This window comes from Apus apus, chromosome 9 (genome assembly GCF_020740795.1).
Source record: "Apus apus isolate bApuApu2 chromosome 9, bApuApu2.pri.cur, whole genome shotgun sequence".
Classification (NCBI taxonomy): domain Eukaryota; kingdom Metazoa; phylum Chordata; class Aves; order Apodiformes; family Apodidae; genus Apus; species Apus apus.
In genome coordinates this window covers 2,968,251-2,994,582 of record NC_067290.1, presented here as the reverse complement: position 1 = coordinate 2,994,582, position 26,332 = coordinate 2,968,251, and the positions used below count along the sequence as shown (strand labels likewise).

The 26,332-nt window shown below is 37.2% G+C and overlaps 2 protein-coding genes across 14 annotated transcripts in view; both read left to right on the top strand.

Annotated features, from left to right (window-relative positions):
- Nucleotides 1–26,332, top strand: part of ATG7 (autophagy related 7) — a 119,694-nt gene that overhangs the window by 7,589 nt on the left and 85,773 nt on the right. For all 11 annotated transcript variants that reach the window (XM_051627082.1, XM_051627089.1, XM_051627088.1 and 8 more), the window contains exons 7-17: nucleotides 542–691; nucleotides 1,118–1,206; nucleotides 2,284–2,405; nucleotides 3,436–3,526; nucleotides 4,351–4,495; nucleotides 5,120–5,278; nucleotides 11,299–11,493; nucleotides 16,675–16,878; nucleotides 17,130–17,245; nucleotides 18,003–18,078; nucleotides 19,407–19,487. In XM_051627082.1, coding sequence (XP_051483042.1) covers nucleotides 542–691; nucleotides 1,118–1,206; nucleotides 2,284–2,405; nucleotides 3,436–3,526; nucleotides 4,351–4,495; nucleotides 5,120–5,278; nucleotides 11,299–11,493; nucleotides 16,675–16,878; nucleotides 17,130–17,245; nucleotides 18,003–18,078; nucleotides 19,407–19,487 — 1,428 coding nt within the window. The remainder of the gene's footprint in view (nucleotides 1–541; nucleotides 692–1,117; nucleotides 1,207–2,283; nucleotides 2,406–3,435; nucleotides 3,527–4,350; nucleotides 4,496–5,119; nucleotides 5,279–11,298; nucleotides 11,494–16,674; nucleotides 16,879–17,129; nucleotides 17,246–18,002; nucleotides 18,079–19,406; nucleotides 19,488–26,332) is intronic.
- TSEN2 (tRNA splicing endonuclease subunit 2) overlaps nucleotides 14,208–26,332 on the top strand; it is a 603,350-nt gene continuing 591,225 nt past the window's right edge. For all 3 annotated transcript variants that reach the window (XR_007890296.1, XR_007890297.1, XM_051627103.1), the window contains exon 1: nucleotides 14,208–14,242. The gene's annotated coding sequence lies outside the window, so the exon portion shown is untranslated. The remainder of the gene's footprint in view (nucleotides 14,243–26,332) is intronic.

Here is a 26,332-nt window from a genome sequence, read left to right as displayed (position 1 = left end):
TTAATGCAAAACCTTGAATGGCTTTTTAATGGAATAATAATCAATAAGGAACAGTTGGGTCTTTAAGTGAAAAATCCTCGGTTCCCTTCTTCTCAGAAGACCCTCATTAGTTCTGTAGTAATAAATGGTGTAGAAATGCCTGTCATGATTCGAAGATAGAATTTTAACTAAACTCTAAAAAATACCTGTAACAAATTAGATCAAATGAGACTGTTCTTGTGCTAATAACAGAGAGACAGAATGACTTTCTTATAAAGCTGCTGTGACTTTCAGAATGAGATTTTTATCTTTTTTTGGTAACTTGGGAGAGCAGTTTGCTGCAGTGATGATAGTGCTCCTGTTAAAAGTTTGCATTGACAAATGCTGCTTTAGCAACTGAATTTCAGATCTCAGCTATTGTGGTCATAATGGGGGTTAAAAGTTCTAAATAAGCCACATTCTGTTATTTGAGGGAGGTAGCCTCCCCAGCTGCTAAAGCACTTTCTGTGGTTCTGTGGAAGACTGTTAAAACTGTTGATTACAATTGTCTTTTTGCTTTTAGATTCAAGCACTTCAGAAAGCATATGATGAACTTTGCCAGAAGGAGGGTGTTACAGCCTTGCCTTATTTTTTAGTTAAGTATCATGACAGTTCTGTCATGGTATCTGTACTGAAAAAGTGGGATGATTTCTTCAAAGGCGAACGGGGAAAGGTAGTGAGAATTTTGTCTTTTTATACCCTACAAATGTTTAATTTACAAATGGTTTGAAAAGTGCCTATAATACTGGGCACAGTGGTTGGCCAGTGGATAGCCTGGGTAAACAGCTGGAGACCAGCACTTTGTGCTGATTTTTGTGTCAGTGAAGTGTCTCTACTTCTTGTGCAAATGCCCAGCTACATCACTGAAGTGATCAGTGATGGTCCGTAAAGAGGCTGAACTGAACAATTTTCAAACCTGTGGCAAACACTTGACTGAAATCTAATGTGACCACATATTAAATGTTTGTAAATACCTACAATGTGTGTGTAGTCATTCTCTGTCCAGAAGTTTTACATCAAAAATGCCAGATAACTTTTAGTATGAACTGAATATTGGTATGGATAGATGAATTCTCATTTAGAGCAATTTTATTTGCAGGTGACAGTTGGAGTTTATGATCCATGTAATTTATCCCACTATCCAGGATGGCCACTGAGAAATTTCCTGATCCTGGCAGCCCACAAATGGTATCTATTTTCTTCTCTCCCACAAAGTTTATTTATTGGTTGACAAGAAGTCAGGCAAATTTTTCTCCTGTGGCACTTGATTCTTATCACCCACCTGAGTTTTAACCTTTATATAATCCACCTTCAGTGATTCTGATTTTGCATATTATTCTGTTTTTTTACTTCTATCAATCCCACATATTCCTGTTATTTTTAATCCTCACACACATGCATATATCAACATGCTTCAGACCATGTTAGTACCCTCTAGCTGTTTCAAATCTTGTTTAAAGTATTCTGTGATTTTATGTAATTAATTAGTGTTGATTGATAGTAAACCTAGATTTTGAAAATGAGATGCTCTTAGGTTTTCTTGTAGTGTATCTTGTATTTTTTGTTGGGCATAATCTGGGAAGACAGGACATTATTCTACACTCTGCTATTGGAAAAAAAAGTGTCATTTGAAGTATCATACACAACTGGATTGCTGTAACAAAAATGTAATTAAGTTGAATTTTCATAGCTTTTGACTTTTTTGACTTCTACATTTTGTTACAAAGCACACAACAGGGAAAAGAAATGCTCAGTTAGGTATGGTGTGTTTTCTGGGCTGCTAGCATAGAAGGATATGTAAGTGCCCAAAAAGCTTTATGCATTTTGAGATTCAGAGGCTTCTAGGCACTGAGGTACTAATAATTTGATTTGAAGATTTGAATCATGAGAAGGAAAAACAATACTACATGGAGAACTAAGAGGTTCTTTTTTTTACCATGGCAAAGTACATCATGGCACCTGATGTGTGCTGTAGTGCTCCCCTGCTGTTTATTCCTCTAAAGATGCAGTTCCTCCAGCAGCATTGTCTACCTGGCAGCGGGTGGGGTGACAGTGCCATTTCTCACAACAAACTAGTCATTTTCACCTGCCAAACAAATGGGCTTTTTATACCTGATCAGAACTGCAGTGTTCCAATACTAACAGGAAAAGCTTCATTCAGAATCTGCAAGAAATTAAACCCACATGAAATAATGTTTAAAAGAAGTCCCTTTCTATTAAAGAAGTTGCATATCTCTTAATTTATCTTGTTTTTTTTCATGGCAGGGGCAGCACTCTCCAGTCAGTTGAAGTTATCTGCTTCAGAGATAGGACCATGCAAGGAGTGAGAGAGATAACACACAGCATTATCTTTGAAATAAAACTTCCAGAGAGACCCCTTGGCCCAGGTAATCCATTAAAAAAAATTTCTTGATAAGTTTTTTTTCCTCCCTCCTCAATCACTGTGAAGATGCAAAAAATAAATTAATGCTACTAAATAATTGCTTAGGCTTTTATTTCAAAAGGAGTTTAAATTGTTTGTTTACATTTCCATTGAGTGTCTATAAAAGAAATGGTTCCTTCTTCTAAAAAGAAAGAAAAAAGCATATTTTCTTTAATCTTTTCCTCCTTACGTTCTGTTTCTAATTCTAAAAAAGAAGAAATGTCCTCCCTATGTCATATGAAATACAAACCACAGGCAATTAGCAATTGGTCTCTTTTTTCTTTTTAATTTTGTACACAGTCCCTCAGCTAGAGAAGATGCATATGATCATGAATTTATGTGATGCAAACTTTCTCTATGTTTCTAAAATGGTAGAAGCCTGCTACAGAGTGGAGTTGTTCTTCAATCCCATAGCAATGTAGGCAGATGTATTTTAAAGCAATACATTTGTAATGTTAGAACATAATCTCAGACTTAATTTCTTTGCACAGTGTCACAAAATTTTTCTACCTCATCCAAGAAGTTCTGAAGACTTTACATATGTTCTCTGTTATTATGTAATTAGGATATATAATTCTCTACTGAATTTATGCATGGGAACTGGGGAGCATGAAGAGATGATGCAACTTGGCAACATGTACCGAGTTCTGAACATAGCAGTCTGTTTAACCTGAAAGATCTGGAAGCTTGCTGAGGCACAATGCCATCTCTGACCTAGGTTTGAAGCAAGCTGAACAGGGAAAAGCAGAACATTGGACACGTGAGAGTGAAGCATTTCTTCAAGAAGCAGTGCTTTTAGTTGATGTAAACCAGCAAAATTTGTATAGCAATGTATACTAGGTTGTTAAAATACAGATTATTTTCTTACAGGTTTAGAATTTTTTGGGCTTTTTCCAACAAGGTTAAATTCAACTACATTTATTTTTTTTTTATCCAGTGATATTATGACTTTAATTCTTTCCTTATTTCTTTCTTTCTAAAAATGTGTCAAACAGATTGTCCAAAAGCTGTTGGATGGGAGAAAAACCAAAAAGGAGGCATGGGTCCAAGGATGGTGAATCTCAGTGAATGCATGGATCCAAAAAGGTTTGTTGATTATTTTTTAAATGTCTATAATTTCTTTTACTTGGGCTTAAGCCATAACAAGTTGAAATGTGAAATACAAGGAACTATCTGTCTCTGTTAGGTAAGAATATAAGTTAACACATATACTGTATGTTTTTTGGACAGTCCTATTGGAGGTAAGGACCTTAATAGAGCAGAGTGCACTGCACGCAACAGAAGTGTTTCTAATTTTTTATTTTAGCTTAATTTATATGTAAAACTGAGTGGATTGTAGCTCATAGTTATACAGTCTATGGTTTTCATTGAATTCTGTAACCTGCAGGTTGTTAAATACTGTGAAAGTAAGCATGGAGAATAGTTTAGCCTTTTGGAATTTTTAGAGTGTGACAGGAAAGAGCTCAGGAAACATGACTTTAGTGATTTTTATTATTCTGCACATAATGGATGGAGAACAGTCTGTACAGCCTGTTGGCTCATCTGCTTTCGCTGACTACATTTATGTTCTTGGCTTTGAAATACTGTAGGAGTGTGTTGATTAATGATTTCCGTTAATATATTTTACCTGTTAAGCTAAACCATTCAGTTGTGGCAACTGGGAGTTTGTAGATGTTAGAGAAGGTATATCTGAAGGCTCTTAATTCTTCAATTAAATGTAACTGATTTTCCTGCTGTGCACCTCATTACTAGGTGAAAGTATGTTTGGGGGACTTGGTTTTTCATTTATGAAGTCTTTCTCTCCTTTAAACAAAAAGGTATTTAACTTCTTCAGTTGAAATAAAAGTAATTGCTGTGTTGGAGAAACACCAGAACACTCAAAGTATGTTGCTTTTTATCTCATGGTACAGGTTAGCAGAATCATCAGTGGATCTTAATTTGAAACTGATGTGCTGGCGGTTGGTGCCTACGCTTGATTTGGAAAAAATTGTGTCTGCCAAGTGTCTGCTGCTAGGAGCTGGTACACTGGGTTGTAGTGTTGCAAGGACCTTGATGGTAAGTCTCAAGTTAATCTGCAAAGTAATCTCCTGTTTCTCATAAACTCTACATGATTTTGTTTGTTTTGAGCAGCTGCCGTGGCATGTAAGAGAAAAGCTGTATTCCTCTGTATTAAAGTACACATAATGCATGTTAGTTGATATTATAAATTGTGGGGAAAGGTATGTTCTGTAGCCAATGGGAATAACTTGAAGATCTGATAATAGTAAAATAGCAGATAGTAAGAGAACCTTAGCAGAATTTGTTTTGAATTTACATTTAAAAAGTTTGAACAAGAAATTCTGGGACAAATGATCAAGCTAATATGATCGAATTCACAGTGGAGCACTTGAAGTAACTAACTATGCTGATACTTACTTTCAGAGATGTTTACCACATCCCACTGAACCCAGAAGGGGTTTGGGGGATTACTGCTAAATTGTATGTTTGGACAGATCAAATTTTCTTTTTTCTTAATTCCATCCAAGTACAAGTTTGGTGCTGTGAATAGGTTAAAAAACTTTTGTAGCTTGTTCCTTCTAGATAAACTGGACTAAACTTCTCTTGAGTTTCTAGCATTACTCAAAAGTACATGGCTAAGCCTTTTGTACTTATCATTATTTAAATTACTTTCCTGTTTAGGGCTGGGGAGTCAGGAAAATTACATTTGTGGACAATGCAAAGATTTCCTACTCCAACCCAGTTCGACAGCCACTGTATGAGTTTGAAGATTGTCTTAGTGGTGGGAAGCCCAAGGCACTTGCAGCAGCAGAGAGGCTGCAGAAAATCTTCCCAGGAGTGGTAAGATCAGTATTTAAAATGTGTTAATACATTTCTTAGAAGAGAACTAGTCACTTTAAATAACTATTCCAAGTCCTAGTAATCATGTGTTATGATGAGTGGGAAAAATGCTACACAGGTGTTGCATTGGTTACTGACAGATCCATAAGCATTTTATTTCAAGTGGTCAGTAGCTGTTACAAATACTTACAACTTAATAATGAAATGTTAAAGAACATCTGAATCATCTTGTAGCTCATTGATGGTGAAGTCACATTTTTTTCCTGTCTAATAAGCTCTTAAGGAACATTCAGCAATGGCTGCTTTCAAGACTACTTTCCCACTCTGCTTTTAATCTGAGTTTGGACATATTGGTGCTCTGTTATGGCAGCAGAAGGTGTTGAAGGCAGTAATAAATGTATGAAATGACCTAATATTCTCAAGATTTTGTGCTACAAATGATCAATAATGTAATACAAGTAAAAGAAACATTTTTACTTGTAAAACTGAAAGTTGTTTTTTCTGTTGATTCTGCCCAGAATAACAGCAGCAAGTATTGATTAGAAACTTGCTTTGTATAGAAGGATAATACACTGGTCCAGGTTGCCCAGGGAAGCTGTGGCTGCCCCATCCCTGAAAATGTTCAAGGCCAGGCTGGATGGGGCTTGGAGCAATCTGGTCTAGTGGGAGATGTCCCTGCCCATGCAGGAAGGTGGAACTAGATGATCTTTAAGGTCCCTTCCAACCCAAACCATTCTATGGAGTAAGAAGACTTTCTTGTCTGCATTTGTTTTCTTCAAGAACTCAGCAAACTGAGTCAGATGCAGAAAAGGGAAGCAGTTTGTAGCAGCCTGAGTAACAGTGTTGGCCTTTGACCAAAGTACTCCTCTTTTCGGAAGCCTGCTAGTAATAACTTACCATCAAAATGAAGTAGCTGAACGGAAACAAAAGACAAGAATGAATTTTTGTGTTGTTTTGGAAGCTTTGTGATGAAAGACCCACCAATGACAGCCTTTATCCTCTTTGACTCCATGGATGTGCATCATATGAACATTATTCAATACACATTTAAACACACTTGATTTTTTATTTTTAAAAAAGCAGATTAAAAACCCAAAAACTTAAAAATATTTGCAGTTCTCTTGGCTTCATCCTTCATTTTGGGGAAGAATTGATATGGCCTATAATTTCAGAAAAGACACACTCTTAGCTTCCTCTATTGTGAACAACATTTTTTAGTACTGTTTTGACATGTGATAGAAGTTTCTCAACTCTTTGTAGTTTTTGCTTGGGAGTTGAGATGTCTTAGAATTGGTCGCTATAGTTACCAGAGCTCAGCTGGCAAACAGTATCTTAACCACTTAGTGTAATAAGAATGAGTTTTGTATACTTATGATGCAGTTCTGTATTTAAAAGGCCACTGATTAGGTTACTACTCATAATATTATGAAGTTATGAACAGTGGAATATAAATCAGTTATGTTGTTCATGATCAGTGTTGTAAACAAGCTTTGCAGAAGATAATTTCCAAACCTTTTTAGGTAATTTTATTTTGACCTAAGAGTTGCTCTGTGGTTTTGATATGCTTTTATCTGTGTTGATCCTATTATTGTCAGTAGTTAGTTATGTAGGAATTCAACTGATAGTTACTTGACTATCAGTGATCCGCAGTATGAAAAAATGCTAAACATTTCCCTTTCAGAACTTTTGGTTAGTGAATCAGAAGAGACTCTCTGCAGGTTTATAGAATTTTATCTAACTGTGCTACACTGTGGTATTATTGTTACTTGGTGATAATAATTTAGTTACAGAGATTAAGTAGTAGAACAAGTACAGAAAAGAAAACACCTGTGAAGTGTGTCAACCAACATGGTGCTGACTAGGATTTGTGTCACATGATTTCTTGCTTTTTAAGCTTGAGAAAATGAACACAGGAATATTAAGAAAGATGAGTAGTTTAATTAGACAGGAAAAAGCTGTTTGTGGAATCTTGAATCATACAGTTTTGCATGTAGGGATAAAGACCAACAATTATTGTTAGGACTTTTGTTGTTAGAAATAACCAAGAAATCAAAAGATGAGGCTGTGCAATGGAATTTGGAGATTGTGATGAGACTTTAAAAAAAGGGAAATAAAAAATAAAACTTGAAATACAAGCTTCCCCTAACAAGGGGGAACCAATATCATTGCTTTAGACAATTGATAGACAAAGTTAGTGTTGGGACATTTGGTATAGATAGGAAAAAACTATTCCTCCCTTCAGTAATAGCATATACAATGTGCAACTTGTACTGTATGTAAAGAATTTTCCTTCTAACATACATTTCAAATCTCTGCATCTACTACTGTTCTCTTAGCACATGCTCCCCATAAGGGTTAAGCATTTTCTTTGTTTTCTCATGCCATGGGTGGGTCACATCTGATCAGCCTTCAGTTGGGACTCAAGCCCACATAGCTTTGCAGCTCCACAGACAAGGAGAAATGTCACACAAACCCTTATGGTAGGATGTTTCTAAGATTTTTCAGTCAAACTCATTTCTGCAGTAGAATTTGTGGAGAAGAGCTATGATGATTCACCTTCAGTTCATATGCAGAGAAACATTAACAAGAATTAACAGGGCTTAACAGTAAAAACTCTGGTTCGGTTAATATCACACTGACAACATGTGACAGTGCTGAGGTTTAAGCAGCAGACCAAGCATGTACACTAAAAATAAGTCTTCAGTTAGCCGGGGTAAAGTCTTGATGCTTTGGGACAGTTTGGACAGTGAAGCTACTGTAGCTGGAGATTTTTATAACTGAGCTGATTTTGCTAGACTTCTCAAAATAGAGCTGCATCTGTTACTGCAGACTGCACTGGTGCTTGTTACCAGCACCCATGTTTATCAGCACAAATGTCTTGGAATAGAAAGATAAATTGTCCTGGATTTTGAGCCTGCTTGTTTCTATCATACTGAAGAAGCAGCCAAAGATGTCTCTTGCTCTTTGGAAAACCTTTCAGATCCATTCAAGACCATGGCAATCCAAGCAGTAATGCTGGTTCTGAAGGCATTTCTGAAAATTTGGTTTTACATTTCAGTGCAATTCACTTGCAGTCTAATTTACTTCCTTTTATTTCAATGTGACTAACCTTTTTGCACACAAAATGCAGTTCTTCCTGGTTGACTTTGAAATGCTTGTCTGCTCTATGTGAATTATTCTTTGTCTTTTTAATTTTACATTATTTCTAGTTGGAAGAGTAACCACCTCATCATTGCAAATGAAACAAGAAGGAATGCTTTGGCATGGAGCTTTGATTTGTTTCATACCTCTTCTAAGATTATCAGTAACTGTAGCTTAGTTTTATAATAAAAAAGAAGGGAGGACTTGGAAATAGCAGGATTTATGGATTCACAGCCTTTCGTTACAAGTAGGTAATGCACAGTCATTCATATAGCTGCTGTGGAATTTAACTTTGTTGACTCTCTTATACAATCATTTTCTGAATTATTCAGGCATAAAACTCCAGTATATTCAGTATTTTATCATCCTTTTTACTATACTGCTTGGGGGACCACTTTGTGAAGATATTTTCAGTAGAAAATTTCATGATGGCAGCATCACATTTCTTAATTTTCCTGTACCTACCCATAGCACACTTCTGTTCAGGTTTACTATATTGAGCACAGTATATTCTAAGTGATCTGAGCCATGGTTTAACAGAAAATGCAGGAAGTTAGTAGAAATGTGAATAAAAATGAAGAGGGGGGTTATGGTAGCACCCCAAATAGCAATATTTTAATGTCTGATTGCTTTAAAAAACAAAATAAACCAAAAGCACTGGAGCCTTAAGCACAGCTTGTGTCAGCTATCAATGAAAGTGTTGGAGAGTGTATTATTTTTATTATTTCACATGTCAACATACAGTCCCTTTTTAAAAATAAATTCACTATTCTAACACTTAATGGGATGGTAAGTAAATATTTTTTTTCATAGTTTGGAGGCATTTAAAATCTTTTGTTAGTATGAAGGTTCTGGTCTTAAAAGCTAATGCTTTTTGTGAGCAGTCAAGCAAAATGCTTTTGGTTATGTAAAGACTCCCTGAGATTATGGGATTCTGTGGAATGAATGAGATCTGTCTTTGGGGATATGTGGACATTTGCTCCTTCAAATAATATGCATGTGGCATTGCAGGGTACCTGTTTAGCTCTTGCCAGCATTTGGCTGAAAAAGTGTAACTTCAGCCACTTGTGCTAGTGACTGGTGTCTTTTTTTTGAGGGACAGTTACCCTAATAAAATTGAAGCTCATGAAGAGCTAGACTTTCACTAACTCCTACAGCTACAGTCATTGGATAGAGAGTTTTTCCTGAATTCTGGTAAGACTTTAGTATTTTACAAACCTTGTTACCATATTTCCATGCAGCTAGTGTTCAGTTAGTTTGTTTACTTGTTCATTTTAGTTTTGTGAGCAAAAATTAACCTCCTAAGTCACCAACAGTGTCAGTTATACTTGTCTGATATAATCAGTTGTCCTTAAATACATTACTCATATACATCATGGATTAAGTTTTGTGTTTCTGCCACAGCTTTTTGGAGGACATAATAACAGTGAAGGTAAAATCTCCTCCAGTAGCTGTGCAGTGTCTGTGCTGGTGATGCAGAACCCAGGCTGTCCTCACTGGGACACAGTGGAGCTGCCCTGATACCAGTGTATTAGATGACTGTGGACTCTGCATTTTTCCCCTTGGTGGTGTTTGGGTTGAGGAGGAGGCAAGAGGGGAAAAATAAAAGGTGCATCCTTTGGTGTGGTTAATGCAGATGTTACACACATTAATTTCCCTAAACTGCTAGATTTGTCTGTTTATTTTTATCTTCAGGGATACTTATGATGTATAGAATGTATATTTCACCCTTCTGGTAATCTGGCTTACCTGGATTTAGGAGTTGTGCATTTATAGGTCTATACAAAAATGCATTCCACCAATGTTCCTTTCTTCTCTTCCCATGTCATTTTGTGTTTGGTTCATCTAGCTTTTAAATTTTGGCTTTTAAATTGTTAGTTGCTAACAGCACAGTGACAAGTGAGGGGACTTTGGCAAGGCCTGTGCTCCTGTAACATATAGGAAGGATTGATCCATTATTCTCCTCCAGCAGATGGCTGGCAGATTGTGTTAATGTATTTCCAAATGAGTGAGTTAATTGTTTGCAATGCATATGCATTGTATATGCTTATGTGGCATTTTCTGCTCAATATTCTTTGCCTAAATGTGGAGCTGGAAGAGGCATGTGGCTCTGCAATAAGAACAGGCTCTCTCAGCATCGGTGCAGCACAAGCCTGCAGACATCCAAGCACTGGAGTAACAAGTCTCAGAAGTGATTTTCTTCCATAACAAGTTCACATATGGCTGGTTGAATTACATGAAAATCATTTGAGACTGTTGCTCTTCTTGTAAAGAATTGAAAGCAAAGAGAAGAAAGCCATTCTGTGAACATGGGTTACTTCACATCTGTCACACTTTGAGTATTTTCAGTATCAGAAATATAAGCTACATCCAATTAACATTGTGTGTGTGAAGAGGCTGCAAAGATAATACAAGACAAAGATTTCATCCAAGGTTAACAGCATGATCATAACCATATGTAAGATCTGTCTGCTTGCTTTTGTAGTGATGTTTGTTACTTCTGGGATTAGAAACAGTTAAGCTATCTTGTGGTGGTTTGCCAGACCTAAGAAGACCACCTGAGGGTGTGGCTTGTTAGTTCAGGCACAGAACCACCTGAGCATGGTTGGTCTTGCTCTCATCACCCAAACTAGTGCCTTTGCATTGAGCTGCTCTGTCCTGCATGAGTAGAGCAGCTGGGACTGCCATTCCTTCCCAGACTGTAGCCCTGTGCTTTAGTGCCAGGCTCTGATATACAGAGGGATGTAAAGAGTAAAGTTGCCATTCTGCCAGACAGTAATTGAGTTTGTACTCTACAGTTTTGTGCTGAGCTTTAGAATGATTCTGTTCAGTCAAGAGATCATCTTTTCAATAGCTTCTTTCTGTCTGTCTCCATCTAGAGTTCAGAAGGCTACAACATGAGCATCCCTATGCCAGGCCACCCAGTGAATTTTTCTGAAGTAACAATGGCACAGGCTCGGAAGGATGTGGCTAAACTTGAAGAGCTAATTGATGCTCATGATGTTGTTTTCCTGCTAATGGACACCAGAGAGAGTCGATGGCTTCCTGCTGTCATTGCAGCCAGCAAGAGGAAGGTATTGTACCACACCTTGCAAATATCCTTGTCGCTGCATTTCAGCTCTTGTGTATCAAACAGCTATGTATACCTAAAATAACTTTATGGGAAATTGAAAGATTTGACACATCTTGTACAGAATTTCTTTTCTTATTTTCTGTAACCACAGAGATTTTGTGTAAGACAAAAAGAGAATGTTGAAGAAGTAGAAACGTTTATCACAGAATGATATAGGCTGAAAGAGACCTCTGGAGGTGATCTGGTCCCAACTCCCTGTTTAAAGTAGGGCCAGCTTAGAGCAGGGTGTTTAGGGTCTTGTCTTGTCAGTAATTATGGATATGTACTCCAAGGGTGCGTTTCATTGGTAATACTAAGAGAAGTAATGTCATAGTAAGGAGGACTAAAGACATTACATTGACTGATAGGGGATGTGAACTGTGGAAACTTGTCTGAAACCATGTTTTCAAAACATCTCAAAAGTGAAAAATCAGAAAGTGACTTCTAAACTGAAGAAGTATGGAAGCACTTTTTTGTTAACTTTGGTTTTTTCTCATTGCCTTATAGGAAAACACACTGTTGTGCTGAGCCCATGCATTCAGACTCTGCCCCTATCACTTAACTACTGTTGAATGCTTCAGCTAGTTCTGTAGCTTACAAGTAATATCCTCGTGTTACAGGCAAAGAAAAATGAAGGGAAAGGACTGCAATACATGTAGCTAAGATTGTGAGTTCTCATATTTAAGAAAAAATAAATGTATCTGGAGCTTTATAGATTAGACTCTGTACATAAGGTCAGTGAGACTATCTGCAGTATGTTAAAACATCTTTTGTGGTCAGTACCACATCTGGTCAGAAGAACTAGATCGAGAAATAAAATGTAAGCTTAACAGTTTTGTTCCAGGAGAGCCACAAAACACAGGTGAAGATTTTGAGCCATTTTTTCCTGTTCTACAAATCTTAACCAAAGTTTAGATATGGATGACAGAGCCTTTACTTTTTTGTGAGTTTTATTCTTGAAGACAGTGTCGCATCCAAATGTTTCCCATGAAAGACACATGGGATCTAAATCACACATGATTCTGGAAACAGTATCTTTCTCCCAGTTAGTGAGTGTTGAAAATACAATTTTGATAAGTAATCCAAGTAAATTATCCTGAACGCTTACTTCCCATGCTGTCACAAGGAAGCCTTTAATCAAACAGACTCAAGTCATCTTGTTATTTCTTAATTAATTTATGAATTGTGCAGTTTCATGTTTGCTCAGATGAAATAACACAAAATCAGAAAGTATAAGTATTAAGCTTTTAATGTATCAGCTTAACCACAGTGCACATCCTGTGTATTTTGTGGCACAAATATAATGATGTTCATGGCAATTTAAGTTGTGAGCTTAACATGAGAGTAAAAGAAAACATCCATTGGACACAGCTGAGTCAATGTTACTCATTCTTTTTTTTTATTTCCTGACTTCTGTGATTTTTCAGCTATGACAGCTCTATAGTTTCCTGATATTTTTTAGTTGTTTGTGGTTTCTTTTGTTTGTGTTTATATTTAATTCCAAAAAACTGGACAGTAGAAAGAAGAGAATGCAGATTTCTGGTATCTAGTTTTACCTTTAAAACTTCAAATATAATCCACTTTCTCCCGAAGCTTATATTCATTTGAACTAAAATTTCCTCTACATCTGCTTTGCAAGCAGCTTTTTTCCAGATCAAACAGTTCTCTCATTTTTTTAAGCCAATTTTATTTTCTTTCATTTTCTTTCATTTGTTGGGGGTTTTTCTGTTAGATTTCAGATACTGAACAATAGGCTGGTATTTCTTTGTAGCTCAAATGAACTCCCTTTTGCCAGTGAACTACACTGCCAATTAAAAGAATCAGTATGAACTTCAGATGTAACTGAGTGTGCAACTGGGTAACTTAATCAGTTCCTCCTTAATCCTGCTGTCTTTTCTACATTTTGAACTTCTAGTCTTTCAGCCGTCTTTTTATTTTTCTGTTTAAGAACAGCACAGAAATGACATAAAAAGAGTAAGTTTGCAAAGTCAAGTACTTAAACTGGAAAGCAGCAGCCTCCTGTTTTGTATGTACCATGTTTCGTAGCTATAAAGCAGTATGTGCAGTTTTATATGCAGCCCCCCTGCCTGGTTCAGGCAGGATAGGGTTGTTTTAATCATCTCCAGAATTTCACACACACTTAGCTAGCAGTTCCCCACTATATTTGCCTTGAAGTGTTCAAATTTCTACTTTGAGGCAATTTTTGTAGTTTCTTTGTGACAGTTTTCTAATCCTCAGTGGCATAGTGTGTCTGACTGCATCACAGTTACTGGATTTTCATAAAATCATTTTGTGGGGAGGTAGAATTCTCTGTCACTGAATGAGGACAGCACTGAAATCTCAAGGCATCCAAACTGAAATGCTCAATAGCTGCTTTTCAATATTCTTCATGTTGATAAACATTTAGTAAGGACTCTACTTCAATAATGTGCATTTGTATGACAACTGCAAATCTGAAGTACTGCTGCATTGTGAACCCCAAGGTCTCAAAACAGCCACAGAAAATGAAGAACGCAGCTAGTGAGAAACTGTTCATAAGGGGTAGAAATAAGAGTTGGTTTCCTCACATGATCATTCAGTTGCTTTGATGTTCTTTGATTTTCACAGAATCACAGAATCTTAGGGGTTGGAAGGGACCAGGAAAGATCATCTAGTCCAACCCTCCTGCCAGGCAGGGTCACCCAGAGCACATCCCACAGGAACGTGTCCAGGTGGGTTTTGAATGTCTCCAGCAAAGGAGACTCCACAACCTCTCTGGGCAGCCTGTTCCAGGGCTCTGTCACTCTCACAGTGAAAAAGCTTTTTCTGATGTTTACATGGAACGTCCCGTGCTCCAGTTTGCACCCATTGCCCCTTGTCCTATCACTGGACATCACTGAGAAGAGCCTGGCTCCATTGTCCTGACACTTGCCCTTAACATATTTACAAATGTTAATGGGGTTGCCTCTCAGCCTCTTCTTCTCTAAGCCAAAGAGACCAAACTCCCTCAGCCTTTCCTTGTCAGGGAGATGTTCCACTCCCTTCATCATCTTTGTGGCTCTGCACTGGACTCTATCAAGCAGTTCCCTGTCCTTGAACTGAGGGGCCTAGACCTGGACCCAATATTCCAGATGCAGCCTCACCAAGGCAGAATAGAGGGGGAGGAGAACCTCTCTTGACCTACTAACCACCCCCTTTCTAATACACCTGAGGAGGCCATTGGCCTTCTTGGCCACAAGGGCACATTGCTGGCTCATGGTCATCCTCCTGTCCACCAGGACCCCCCAGTCCCTTTCTCCTACCCTGCTCTCCAGCAGCTCAGCCCCCAACCTATACTAGTACATGGGGTTGTTCTTCCCCAAATGCAAGACTCTACACTTGCCCTTGTTGAATTTCATCAGGTTTCTCCCTGCCCAACTCTCCAGCCTGTCCAGGTCTTCCTGAAGTCTTCCTCCCACAATAAGTATTTTAGAGAAACACAACTCAACTTAAATCCTTGTGTCAGACATTAAATCCTTATTTCTACTGAGCACTGGAACTTGTAAAATTCTATCTTTTTTTTTTTTTTTGAAACACGTGCCAAAACATACTCTCTTCCGTAGTCTTTTTATCCAAAACAGATTTTTTTTGTTTGTTTGATGGTTAATCGGTTAGATTCAGGTAGTTGCTGGACACTAAACTGAAGAAAGAAACAGCTTACTGCAGTGGGAAGTGTTTAGCCATATTGTTAATTTCTGCTAATACCAGCTGTGCCATGTTATTCACGTTTTGCAAGTGGAATGCTACCTTCAGGTTTTACAGGAAGATGTAGTGAGAAGATGAAGTCTTTTAATTGTTTGCTGTCAGACTGGCTGTGCTACCACAGGCTCAACAGCAAGATTCTGCTTCAGGACTGAGGAAAGAATAAACTGCAAAAAAAGGGGATATCCAGACATCATTTGAAATACCAAGAATGATGATGAAACTCACAAGCTTACTAGTTAAGATGGCTAATTCTTGACAGCTTCCCTCGAAGTCCCTCTTTTAATAGCTCCTCGCTATAAGAATTTAAACAAACTGTTGTACTGTAATTTCTATCTAAAATATCTGCATATGAAGCAGTATAGTATCTTCCTTTATATTTTACTGGCTACAGTCATTATTGTATGATTGGTTTTGCTTTTCGCTAGATTTAACTCATTGCCTCTAATCTGGTAGTTGGCATATTGGGTTTATGGTATTTTGGTCATAACATCTATAGCTTCAGTTTGCTCTAAGCAGTTGTCACAACCTGAAGAGAATGGGGAAAATGATGACAGTTTCATTGTGAAACACAGCTGCTTGTGCTCCCCCTGTGACTAAACACATGCATATGAAGACCATAAGTAATCATAAATTGCTTTCATCACTGAGCAGAAATTTTTGGCTTAATAGAGTTGTGCTTCATTGCTTTGTCACATAGGAATGTTCAATTAACTGTGTGTCAAATCACAGTGAACTGAAAAGAGTTTCATATAAGATTTCAAACAACATGAAAACTTGCTATTGATAGCCACTGTTGTACTTAAATGGCAATTGAGGCATTTTAGCAGTGAGAGAATATGACTACATAGAATATGCAGAAAATTTGAAAATAAATTCTGAGCTGGAACCAGAAGAAGTTTTTCCAACAATGCTACTAACAATTATATGAATATTGGTCCAAATTTGGATATATGGGTGTTAATTCATAACAGTGCGTAGCAGTTTCAGTAACTCGTGAGACACTGAATGTTAGTTGATGTGAACCTGGCTTCAGATGCACAAGATATTTGTGGAATTCCTTTTTTTCTTTTCTCAGCAAGTGTATGTAGGTTTGTGTAACAGAGGGAGTAATTAATTTGTATCAAATTTCCCTGAAAGACAGCAAAAAAGGTAATGGTTTGGGGATTTCTGAGGCAGACTTTGGGTTTGGTTTTGGTTTTTCTAAATGCTTCACAAGCTGGAATGTTGCACCTGTCAGAAAATCTGTTGTTTATGGCTAGGGTGATAGATATGCGGTTAATAGGTTGTCTGTCCATCTGCAGCATGTAGGTGTTTGGTTGTTTTTTTCCTTAAATCTACAGCAAATAAAACCTTGAGGCCTTTTGTCCCCCTCCCCTTTTGGCTCACTTAAAATCTGTTGTCCTCTCTGTATTTTTCGCAGTTGGTCATCAATGCTGCCTTGGGATTTGACACATTTGTTGTTATGAGACACGGACTAAAGAAACCAAAACAGCAAGAATCGGGTGACTCATGTCTCAGCAATGCCTCTGGTTCTTCTGATCTTTTGGGATCATCACTTTTTTCAAATATCCCTGGCTATAAACTGGGCTGCTACTTCTGCAACGATGTTGTGGCACCAGGGGATGTGAGTAGAACCTTATGCAAGGGATGATTCTGTATCTCTTTTGTTGTGACTTGAATTTTTATTTCCTTTAAATTGTATTTCATAAAGAAGCTTGTTTTATGTTCATGTTCACATGATCAAGAAATAGCTCATATTTTATTTGGAAGATCAAAAAAACTAATTGCACAGAACCAAAGATGTTTTGTGTAGTAGGACACCTAGTTACTTTTGAGTTACCTTTTCCTTTCTTTTGGAATTGTTTGTCTTTGTAGTCCACCAGGGATCGGACATTGGATCAGCAGTGCACGGTCAGTCGACCTGGATTAGCCATGGTAGCTGGAGCTCTTGCAGTGGAATTAATGGTTTCTGTTTTACAGCATCCAGAAGGGTGAGTAATTTCTGAGACAAGGATTGGTGTTCAAAAGGTCTTTGAGAAATAAGATGTATTTAATAGAATTTCTGGGAGAAGGAGGAGAAAGTACACACGAAGAGGGACAGTTTTATAAGATGTAATGTTGCCTGTGAATTAATATAATGTATAAGTCATATCTACGATACTACTGTAATTTAACAGTGTTTAAGAGAGAACTGATTAACAACATCTTAAGTTTTTATCTTGGAAGGTGGGAGGTTTCTCTCTTTCTGACTTTAAAAGTAGAAAAGTACTGAGAATATTTCAAAAGAAGCAAGTGTTCCTGTTAGTGGATCTTGGCAGTCCTTTAATCAGATCAGTGTTTGAGTGTAATGAGGAGTTATCAGAACTACATTTAGCACGTGAAGGCCTTCAAGGTAAGTCAAATGTTGCAAAATCTTAATCAAAATCAAGTGGATTAGGCACAGAAATTACTCTGAAATTCTGTAACCTGAAATTTAGGCTTGTTTTTTGTCTTTAAAAATCTGTGAATGAAAAAGTGAGTTAGAAGTTGAACATGAGTGTATTACCACACAAAATCTAAGACAGATTTTGAAAAAGGGGGTTTTGTATTCCCATGCTGAATGTTAGTCACTATGAAACAGACTTTCCAGATAGTTTCCTTTCCAGATTCTAAAATGTAAGCTGTAACAAAATGTCTTGAAGTTTACTGGAAATGTTGACTATTTACTATGTTGTCCTATTCCAATTTTCCTTCTTGGATTTTTGGCAGTGGTTATGCTGTGGCCAGCAGTAGTGATGATAGGATGAATGAACCACCTACTTCTCTTGGACTGGTTCCTCATCAGGTAAATATTTTGTGAGTAAATGCTTTTGTTTATAAGCTGGGAACTGAGACAAGGCAAGCACTGCAGACTTCACCTCCCTGACAGACACATATTCTGTGCTGATTCTATTCTCCAAAGGAACCTACTCTCTGTTTAAACAAGCAAACAAAAACAGCAGAAAAAAAAATTATCCATCACACAGGCTAAGGTAATTGTATTCTTGGCACTGTGTGTGTCCTATTTGTGGACACACAATTCCTGCTACCTGCTTAGCAGGAATTTATTTGGAGCAGACAGTAGGGGAATAAGGCAACCTCTGACTTCTCTATTCCACATCAGAGCTGACAATATGAGCATCTCAGAGTTACTTTTGTTCACTTTTAAAATCTCTTCTGAGTTTGAAATTGTTGTGTTGTTTTGTTTTTTTTTAAATCCAGCCAACTCACAATTATTATAGCAGTTCTCCAAAATATTAATGTATTTATGATGCAAAACAGCAGTCTTGATTCTGCTGCTCAAGATGTCACAGTCTGGAGGCCATATGACATTGTATTAAATGTGTGGCCATGACATCACAGTAGGGGGAATTATGGCCTCTGTGAAGTCAGAGTTAGTGTTAGGGTTTGGTTAGGGATAGGGTTTATCCTTTAAAGGATAAGCTATTGGCTTCTGTAGTTTGTGACTTTTCAACTGCAGTAAATGTGTGGAGTTCATATTGGAAGTATTTGCCACAATAGATGTCAATATTAAGGCATTAAGGCATTATTATTTGTATTGCAGAGCTATTTCAGTTCTGTTCTTAGTGACATCGCTTCATTGTAGTAGACCTGTGCAAGCACAGAATAAAGATGAAGATCAGTACTCAGTCTAAGTGACCAAACCCTGCTCCCATGTGTTTTCAGTGTTTGTTACCAGAAAAAAATGGTTTGGAATTTAAAAATCGATACTATTGAATTAGCAGTATAGTTTAGGAATGCATGACAGCTAAGTTTTCAGATTATGTGTTAGAGAGATGGGAGAAAAAAGTGTTTAACTGGTAACAATGACCTTTTATTTTTGCTCAAACTTTGCAATCAGAAAAATCAAGCTCCAGGTGGTGCTGTCTCTCTACTTATGTGTAAATGGTGTTGCATTTAGATAGTTGTGCCATTTTTGTATAGAGAAAAACAGTAATATATGTTGAGCATAAATTTAGTACAGGTGTTACAAGGGGTCACTGTGTTAGAACAGTATTAGCTTAGTGACATCTGTTCTATATCATTTTATTGAATGGGTCCAGTATGTGTCCAGTTCATGGGGAATATTCTTTGTAATTATCAAATAGTATTGTAAATTTTTTCATATTCCAGATCCGTGGATTTTTATCAAGATTTGATAACGTTCTCCCAGTCAGCCTGGCATTTGATAAGTGCACAGCCTGTTCAACCAAAGTAAGTATGGCTTTGTCTGTACTTCATTTGTATGTACAGAATGTTCTTGCTCTGGGTCAGTCTGGGGGTCCTGAGGACTGCTTTGTATTTGGTATTTTCTCTTACTTGTTTAGGGCTTGGAATCTGTTCTCACTTCAGGTAAGGTTCCTTTGCCCTCATAACCTTCTTCTTTAGCTCTTTTCCAACTTTGTTTGGCATCACCTATTAGCATGCTCTCTCCATGTAAAGATTCTAGTCTTAGCTAAAGAAACCAAGCAGAGATGAGGGCCAACACATTTCTGAAGAGTTTATCACATTGTCACAGTTTAAATTCTGTCAATATCTTTTAGCTTTGTAGAGAGAAATAAAGCTGAGAAATAAAGCTGTTTGTAGTTGCTTAAGAAATTATTTCTGATGTTTGTTAAATAAATATCTTTTTAGCTTTATTGAACTTAGTGTTGTTATAAAATATGCAAAGTTGTCTAAATTTCTGTCTTATGATAAAAACCAAAAATATAAAGAACACTTGAGAAAAAAAATGCCTTCTGTAACATTTCTTTATTGAAAAGGCTGTTTGATTTGGATGTTAGTGCTGACAGTCCTGAGTCACCTAATGGATTCACAGCTGTTGCTTGGATCTGAGCTCTGTCTTGCCAGAACACTAGGGCAGCCCACTGATGTGTCTGTGTGAGGCCTCCTCTGCAGTCTTGGATTGTTTTCCTCTGCTGTGGCCTTGAAAAGTTTTTTCTGGCAAGTTTTCTGTGGCCTTGTAATGCAAGTTCAAGAAGTTTTGACTGGGATATCTCAATATGAAGATTCAGAGGTTTTGACTCATGATTTGGCCTGCTTGGGAGTGCCATGAATTTAGTTCACTTTTATGTACCTAGAGACTTGCTGCAGGAAGTTCTTTCCGCTCTTTTCGCTGCTCTTGTCCTTCTTTCAAACAGCCATCAAAAGCTTTTGAGGCACTATCATTTTTTTGAGGACTTGCACAATTTCTTCTTCCGCAGTGTTCCTTATTTCTCTAGGCTAGAGAGAGCTTTAGAGCTTTGACAAGCTCTGAAGGACTATTAATGTCCATTTTGTCCTCAAAAGTTGAAGCACTAAACTCAAAACTGCTGTTATTTTTAGAAACACTTTTCTATGCTCTTGAATAGCTGGAAGCTCAGCAGTTGCTAAAAGTGATTATTTTCTCATCTTTTCCAGAAGTGTGGCTTGCAGAAATTCTATACGTGTTACCTAAAGTAATTTAGTTCAAAAAACTACTTATATGTAAGGAAAAAAAAAAAGGAAAAACTTTGATGGTGAAGCCTGAGAAGTTAAACTGCTAGAATGCAGGACGTATCGATATATTAAAAAAATAAAAACATACATACATGTACATAAAATTAATGCAGTTATCAATTTTTTGTTAGCAAATAATTTCCTCTCGGAGTTCATTTTAAGAAAGCCCTGTTTTACATAAACAGACTTGATGATTTAATAAAAACTGACTTGGATTTTAGCAGCTGTGCTATTCCCAGAGAGATCACTTTTCATGTGGTTTGGGTATTAAATTACTTCTGTACTGAAAAGGTTGCTTCATTGGCGCATGGATTTCCTTACAGTAGAAGCACAGCGTCTGTTTACTTTGCTAACTTTCTGTTTATTAGCTTAAGAACATGTCACCCTGTATTATCTGGAAATCTGATGCTAATCCTTTGAAATGACAAATCCAATTGCAGTTTAATTGTCGTCTGTGTGTTGGTTTTGGATTTTTTTTAATGCAGTGATTTAGCATAATTTCATCCTGATCTCTGTCAGATTTACTATAGATTCAAACTTAGAGCAGGAGAGAAGTGTTTTTTCTGATGGAATGGAATTTGTTGGTACCTTAATTTTCTTCTTTCTTTTTTGTGCATTCTCTTTCTTCAGCTTGTGTCACTCTGTCATTCTTAAAACATAAAACTAATGAATTAGGAATTTAAAAAGAAATTTCCAGTACATTCTTGAACCATCCAGTACAGCTGGATGACTTAGGAGAAGCTGCTAATGATCTGCATGTTTAGAGATTAGATTTCATTTCATTTTGACTCCAGTCATGACTTCATTTCTCTGTTTTTGAAACCGAAGAGCCCAGACGTCCAAGCAGCCAGCTATATTCCTTACCCAGAATTGTCCTGAACAGGCTGCATGCCAGGGAGGCTTCCCACAGGCAATTGTTCAGGAATTTTGGGATGGTCGCAGCAGGAAACCAGTCTATTTTTATTCTGGGCCAAATTTTCCCTGTATGATTTCCCCCTCTGTCTTATTCTAGCTCTGCATGAGCACGTGCTAATTAAGCTGCCTGTTTACTCTGTTGGGAGCAAAATGGTGGAGATACTTGCTCATAATATTATGGTGAGAGACATTAAAATCCTGTAGAAAAGTAGAGTAGTGCTGATCCTGTACTACCTGATCCTTGCAGGCCACTGGCTAAAGCGTTGAAATATGAATGTTAAAATACATATATTTCTTAATGCCAGTGTTTATGTTTTAAGGAAGGTAATGAACTTTTCCTGTGATTGCTCATCTCCTTGTTTGTCATGGAATGAACCAGGAGACCTCAGAGATTCAGAATTTAGTGTTAGAAAATATTATTGTTGCTAACCAACTTGGACATACAGATACCCTCTATGTCTTATATATAGCTCACAGATTATTTCCTCCAGAGTTCACATGTATCATCCATGTTCTAGAAAGCCAGCTTATTTTCCTTAAAGATATTTTGTTCCTTTCCCTACAAAATTATTCTGATATATAATTGTCTGCACCGCAGAATTAAAAGAAATAAAAGCCATGTAACTTTATCTACTAATTTTCAAGTCCTTTCTCAACTTTCTATGCATTATTCTGAAAAACTGAGCAGCTTAACCTTGTAATTTTTTAACCACTGGGTCATTTTATTAACTAACCTTTATGTGTTTTTCAATTTCATTGCGTTTCATGAAGGGATAGACACCAGGATCGGGCATGAAATGGTATTTTAGGCACTTGGTTGCAATTTCTGTTTTCAGTCAAGATATTTCTCTACCCTTGCAGATGTTTTTCCTTTTTAACATCCCAGGAATATGTTAAACGCTTTTGCTGTGACATTCACTAAGTGCCTGTGTTGCGTAAGTTATTTATGAGTGTTTCAGTCTTGAAATCTATCATCATGTAGACACAATAATGCTTTTATTGTTCTCATCTGCTAACTGCTTTTTACTTTAAATGGTTCTGATCAGTTATGACACTAACCTGTACTGTTCTGTAACTTAGTGATTTTTTTCAGTTGAGGTAATTTTTATTTTGATTCCAGCAAGACCCGTCACATTTGTTTGAGTTGCACTGAGAAAAGTCTTTCATATTTGCCTTCTCCCAGTGACAGCATGTTGCAAGATCTGTCAGTGAAATAGTTTTGAGTCTTTTTATATACATTTCTCAATTCAAGTATTGTGTTGATATTAGAGGTGCATAAGTCATGGGGGGGAAAAAAAGTCTTGGCTTTTGCTGTACTAAAAAAAGCTAACTTGTGTAGCTTGCAGCAATAATGGAGGAACTGGGGAGAAATGCTCGTACTTCAGGAATGAACACTGCAAAAATTTGAAAGAATGTTTTAAAAGAGTTGTTTCTGTTGCTGTGCTGAAACATTGTCTGTGTGAGTCCATTTACAACTTCATTTCCCGCATCTGCTAACATTTGACACTTCTATGTACAGTGCAGCTTCTGGATTAGTATTGGATAGATTTCATTCAGCCTTAAAGAATCCATCATTAATATACCAAGATGTATTTTCAGCATTCTGAGTTAAATGTAATACTTTTCTTACACTTACGGTGATTTGGAAAATTGTGTTACAAAAAGTGACTTAGATAAATTATTTTCCTCTTTGAAAAAATGTCATTTTACCTGGAGGGAGCACAAGGGAGGATTATCTTGCCCATGACTTCTGAAACCTCAAGGCAGTCTTTAGCTCTCTGGATATCAATTGTAACTTCAGTGAGAGAATTTAAATTACACATATTTTCAAAATTAGTCACAGAGGATGGTTTTATTACTGCCTAAAAGATGTACATTCTTAAAAATAGTGCCTGGTCTTACTATTTAAAAAAAAAACAACTGAATTTTTATTGTAAGTCAACAAAATGAAAAGTAGATTATCCCAAGTAAAAGGACACTAGCAGAAGGGAGCTGTGATATGTAGTAAGAATGCTACATCACACACTAAGAAATTATTACCAAGGTAATGTGACCATTATGATGGGGTTTTTGTTCTCTCAGAGGACAAATGTGACCAGAAGCCTCAGAAATCTTAAAAGGAATGTTAACTTGGAGCACTATCCTGTTTTGTGGATAAAAGGGTGTGGAATCTGTGGTGTATTCAGTTTTGCACATTGGGGAAGGTGGAGCAGTGTCTGCAAAGAAAGGATGGATGATAACTGGAAAATGGAACTTAAAATAACAACAACACTGAAATCTAGTAAGGTGGGAGACAGCTCATTATCTTTGTCCTGTATCTGAAAAAAACCAACCATGATGTTAATGAAGTACATGTAACTCAGTGAAGTTGTGTCTTGTTACTCCTTGCTTAGTCCATCATGATGACTGGAAACTTCATAACTAATCCTATGTGGAGGCAGTAGTACCAAATAAAGTGTCTTACACATAACAGCACCACAATAAAGGCTGTAAACAGAAGGAACCTTGGAAAAGAGAGAACATGTTTATGTTCAATCTTATATCGTTTACCCAAATTCAGAAAGCAGGTTGACACTCCCATGTGTTGGCCCTGTTTTGTCGAGATGGTAAGAGTTAGAAATTACTTCTTTTGGGCACCTCAGTACAAGAAAGACATCAAGGTGCTGGAGTGTGTCCAAAGAAGGGCAATGAAGCTGGTGAAGGGCCTTGAGAACAAGTCTTATGAGAAGGGGCTGAGGGAACTGGGGCTGCTCAGTCTGAAGAAAAGGAGGCTGAGGGGAGACCTCAATCACTCTCTGCAACTGCCTGGAAGGATGTTGTAAAGACGTAGGGGCCGTTCTCTTCTCACAAGTAACTGCTGATAGAACAAGAGGAAATGACCTCAAGCTGAGCCAGGGGAGGTTGAGACTAGACATGAGGAAGAACATTTTCACTGGAAGGGTTGTCAGACACTGGAACAGGCTGCCCAGGGAGGTGGTTGAGTCACCATCCCGGGAGGTATTTAAATGTCGTCTCGATGTGGTGCTTGGGGATATGGCTGAGTGCTGGGCTTGGGAGAGTAGAGCTAATGGTTGGACCCAATGATCTTCAAGGTCTTTTTCAACCTAAGTGATTCTGTGTGATGAATGTGTCACATCAGTTATTCAGTTGTGCGATGAAGGTTTATTGACATTTCATAGGTAACATAAATTGTTGACACCAAACAGCTCCCAAAGTCAACAGAAGAGAGGCTTAAAAAAAAAGTCCTCTTTTCCCCTCCACCAGACACGATGGTGCTAGAAATCTTTAATGAACAGTTGCTTTTAGCCATTCTATTATGTTTCATTTTAACTTCCATCTTATTTCAGAAATAGCTTCTTAATAAATTTATTGCTTTGTTATGTTTTTTTCAACTAAGATAAATGTAGCATGTATAAAACAACTCGGGATACCTTTTTCTTTTCGACTACTCTCTTTTATTCTCTGTCATAATTTAGCTGGAGTTACAACAGGGGCTGATTTACTGCCTTTATTACTTACTACTTCTCTTAAAGAGAAGAAAGTAGTGTGCTTCTCCACACATATGGATAAGACATTGTTAGTTTACACTGTTAGTGTATTTATCAGTATTAAGAATTGACCTAGTTTATAAAAAGTTAAAGATTTATTTGTTTCTTGTGTGACTGAACAACCCATTGAATATTTTCACATGGGAGAGGAATTGTTTTGCATCCAGGGCTCTGAGAGGAAGATGCATTTTCAAAGCTTCTGCTTCTAGAATAAGTGAACGTTAGCCTCTCAGAAGCTAGAAGCTGTATGCCAGTGTCAAAGTGTTTGAGTGTCAGTATTTGCAACTGTATTTAAATGTTGAAAACTGCAGGTTTGCATCTTTCATGTTTTAATGAGCAAAACCAGTTTTTCTTGCCCACTACCTCATCCTAAGATAATTATCTTTAGCCAACCCATTTGTCTGTCTGTAAGATAGTTTCTTACTGGATAACAGATGCAACCATTAGATATCCTAGGGAGTTTAAATACAACTTGGCATAGAAAATGGTTCAAGTAACAAAGTAAAACAACATTCCTCCCCAGATCGCTAGGGTTGGGGGTTTTGTCTTCGTGACACAGTGGAGTAGATAGCTAAGTTTTACTGCAAAGTTTGTTCAGGAGCCATTCTTCAGTATTGTGTTCTTAGCAATAGAAGTCTGGAACTCTATCAATTAAATTATTAAGAAGGTTTCTTGAGAGGGAGAGAGGAGAGGTGAAAAAAAGGAACAAAGAACATTGAAATCTCTGAAACTTGTTTTATTCTCTCCTCCTTTCGCTCCAGAAAAATCAGTAATTCTGTTGTTACTACTTTTGGTTTCAGAATAGTAAAGTTTCTAGATTAAGAATAGCTTTTTAGTAATAAGTAACACACTTTTGCCCTTCAGAGAAGAAAACAAACAATATCGTTAGTCTGTGTTTCTTTTATTTGGTGAATTTGTTAAGTGTTTCCGGATGTTGAAGTGAACTAGCATGTCAGTTTATGCTGATGTGGCAGCTTACCATGTTAGATAGTAGAATCAAAGCTGTGGTGCAGAGAATCCCAGAATTTGGTCCAAGAAGCAGCTGGTGTGACTGGCTGCTCTGTGGTGTTCACTAGTTTGCTGGTCTCCAAGTTAAATAGCAGTAACAGAAGGAAAAAT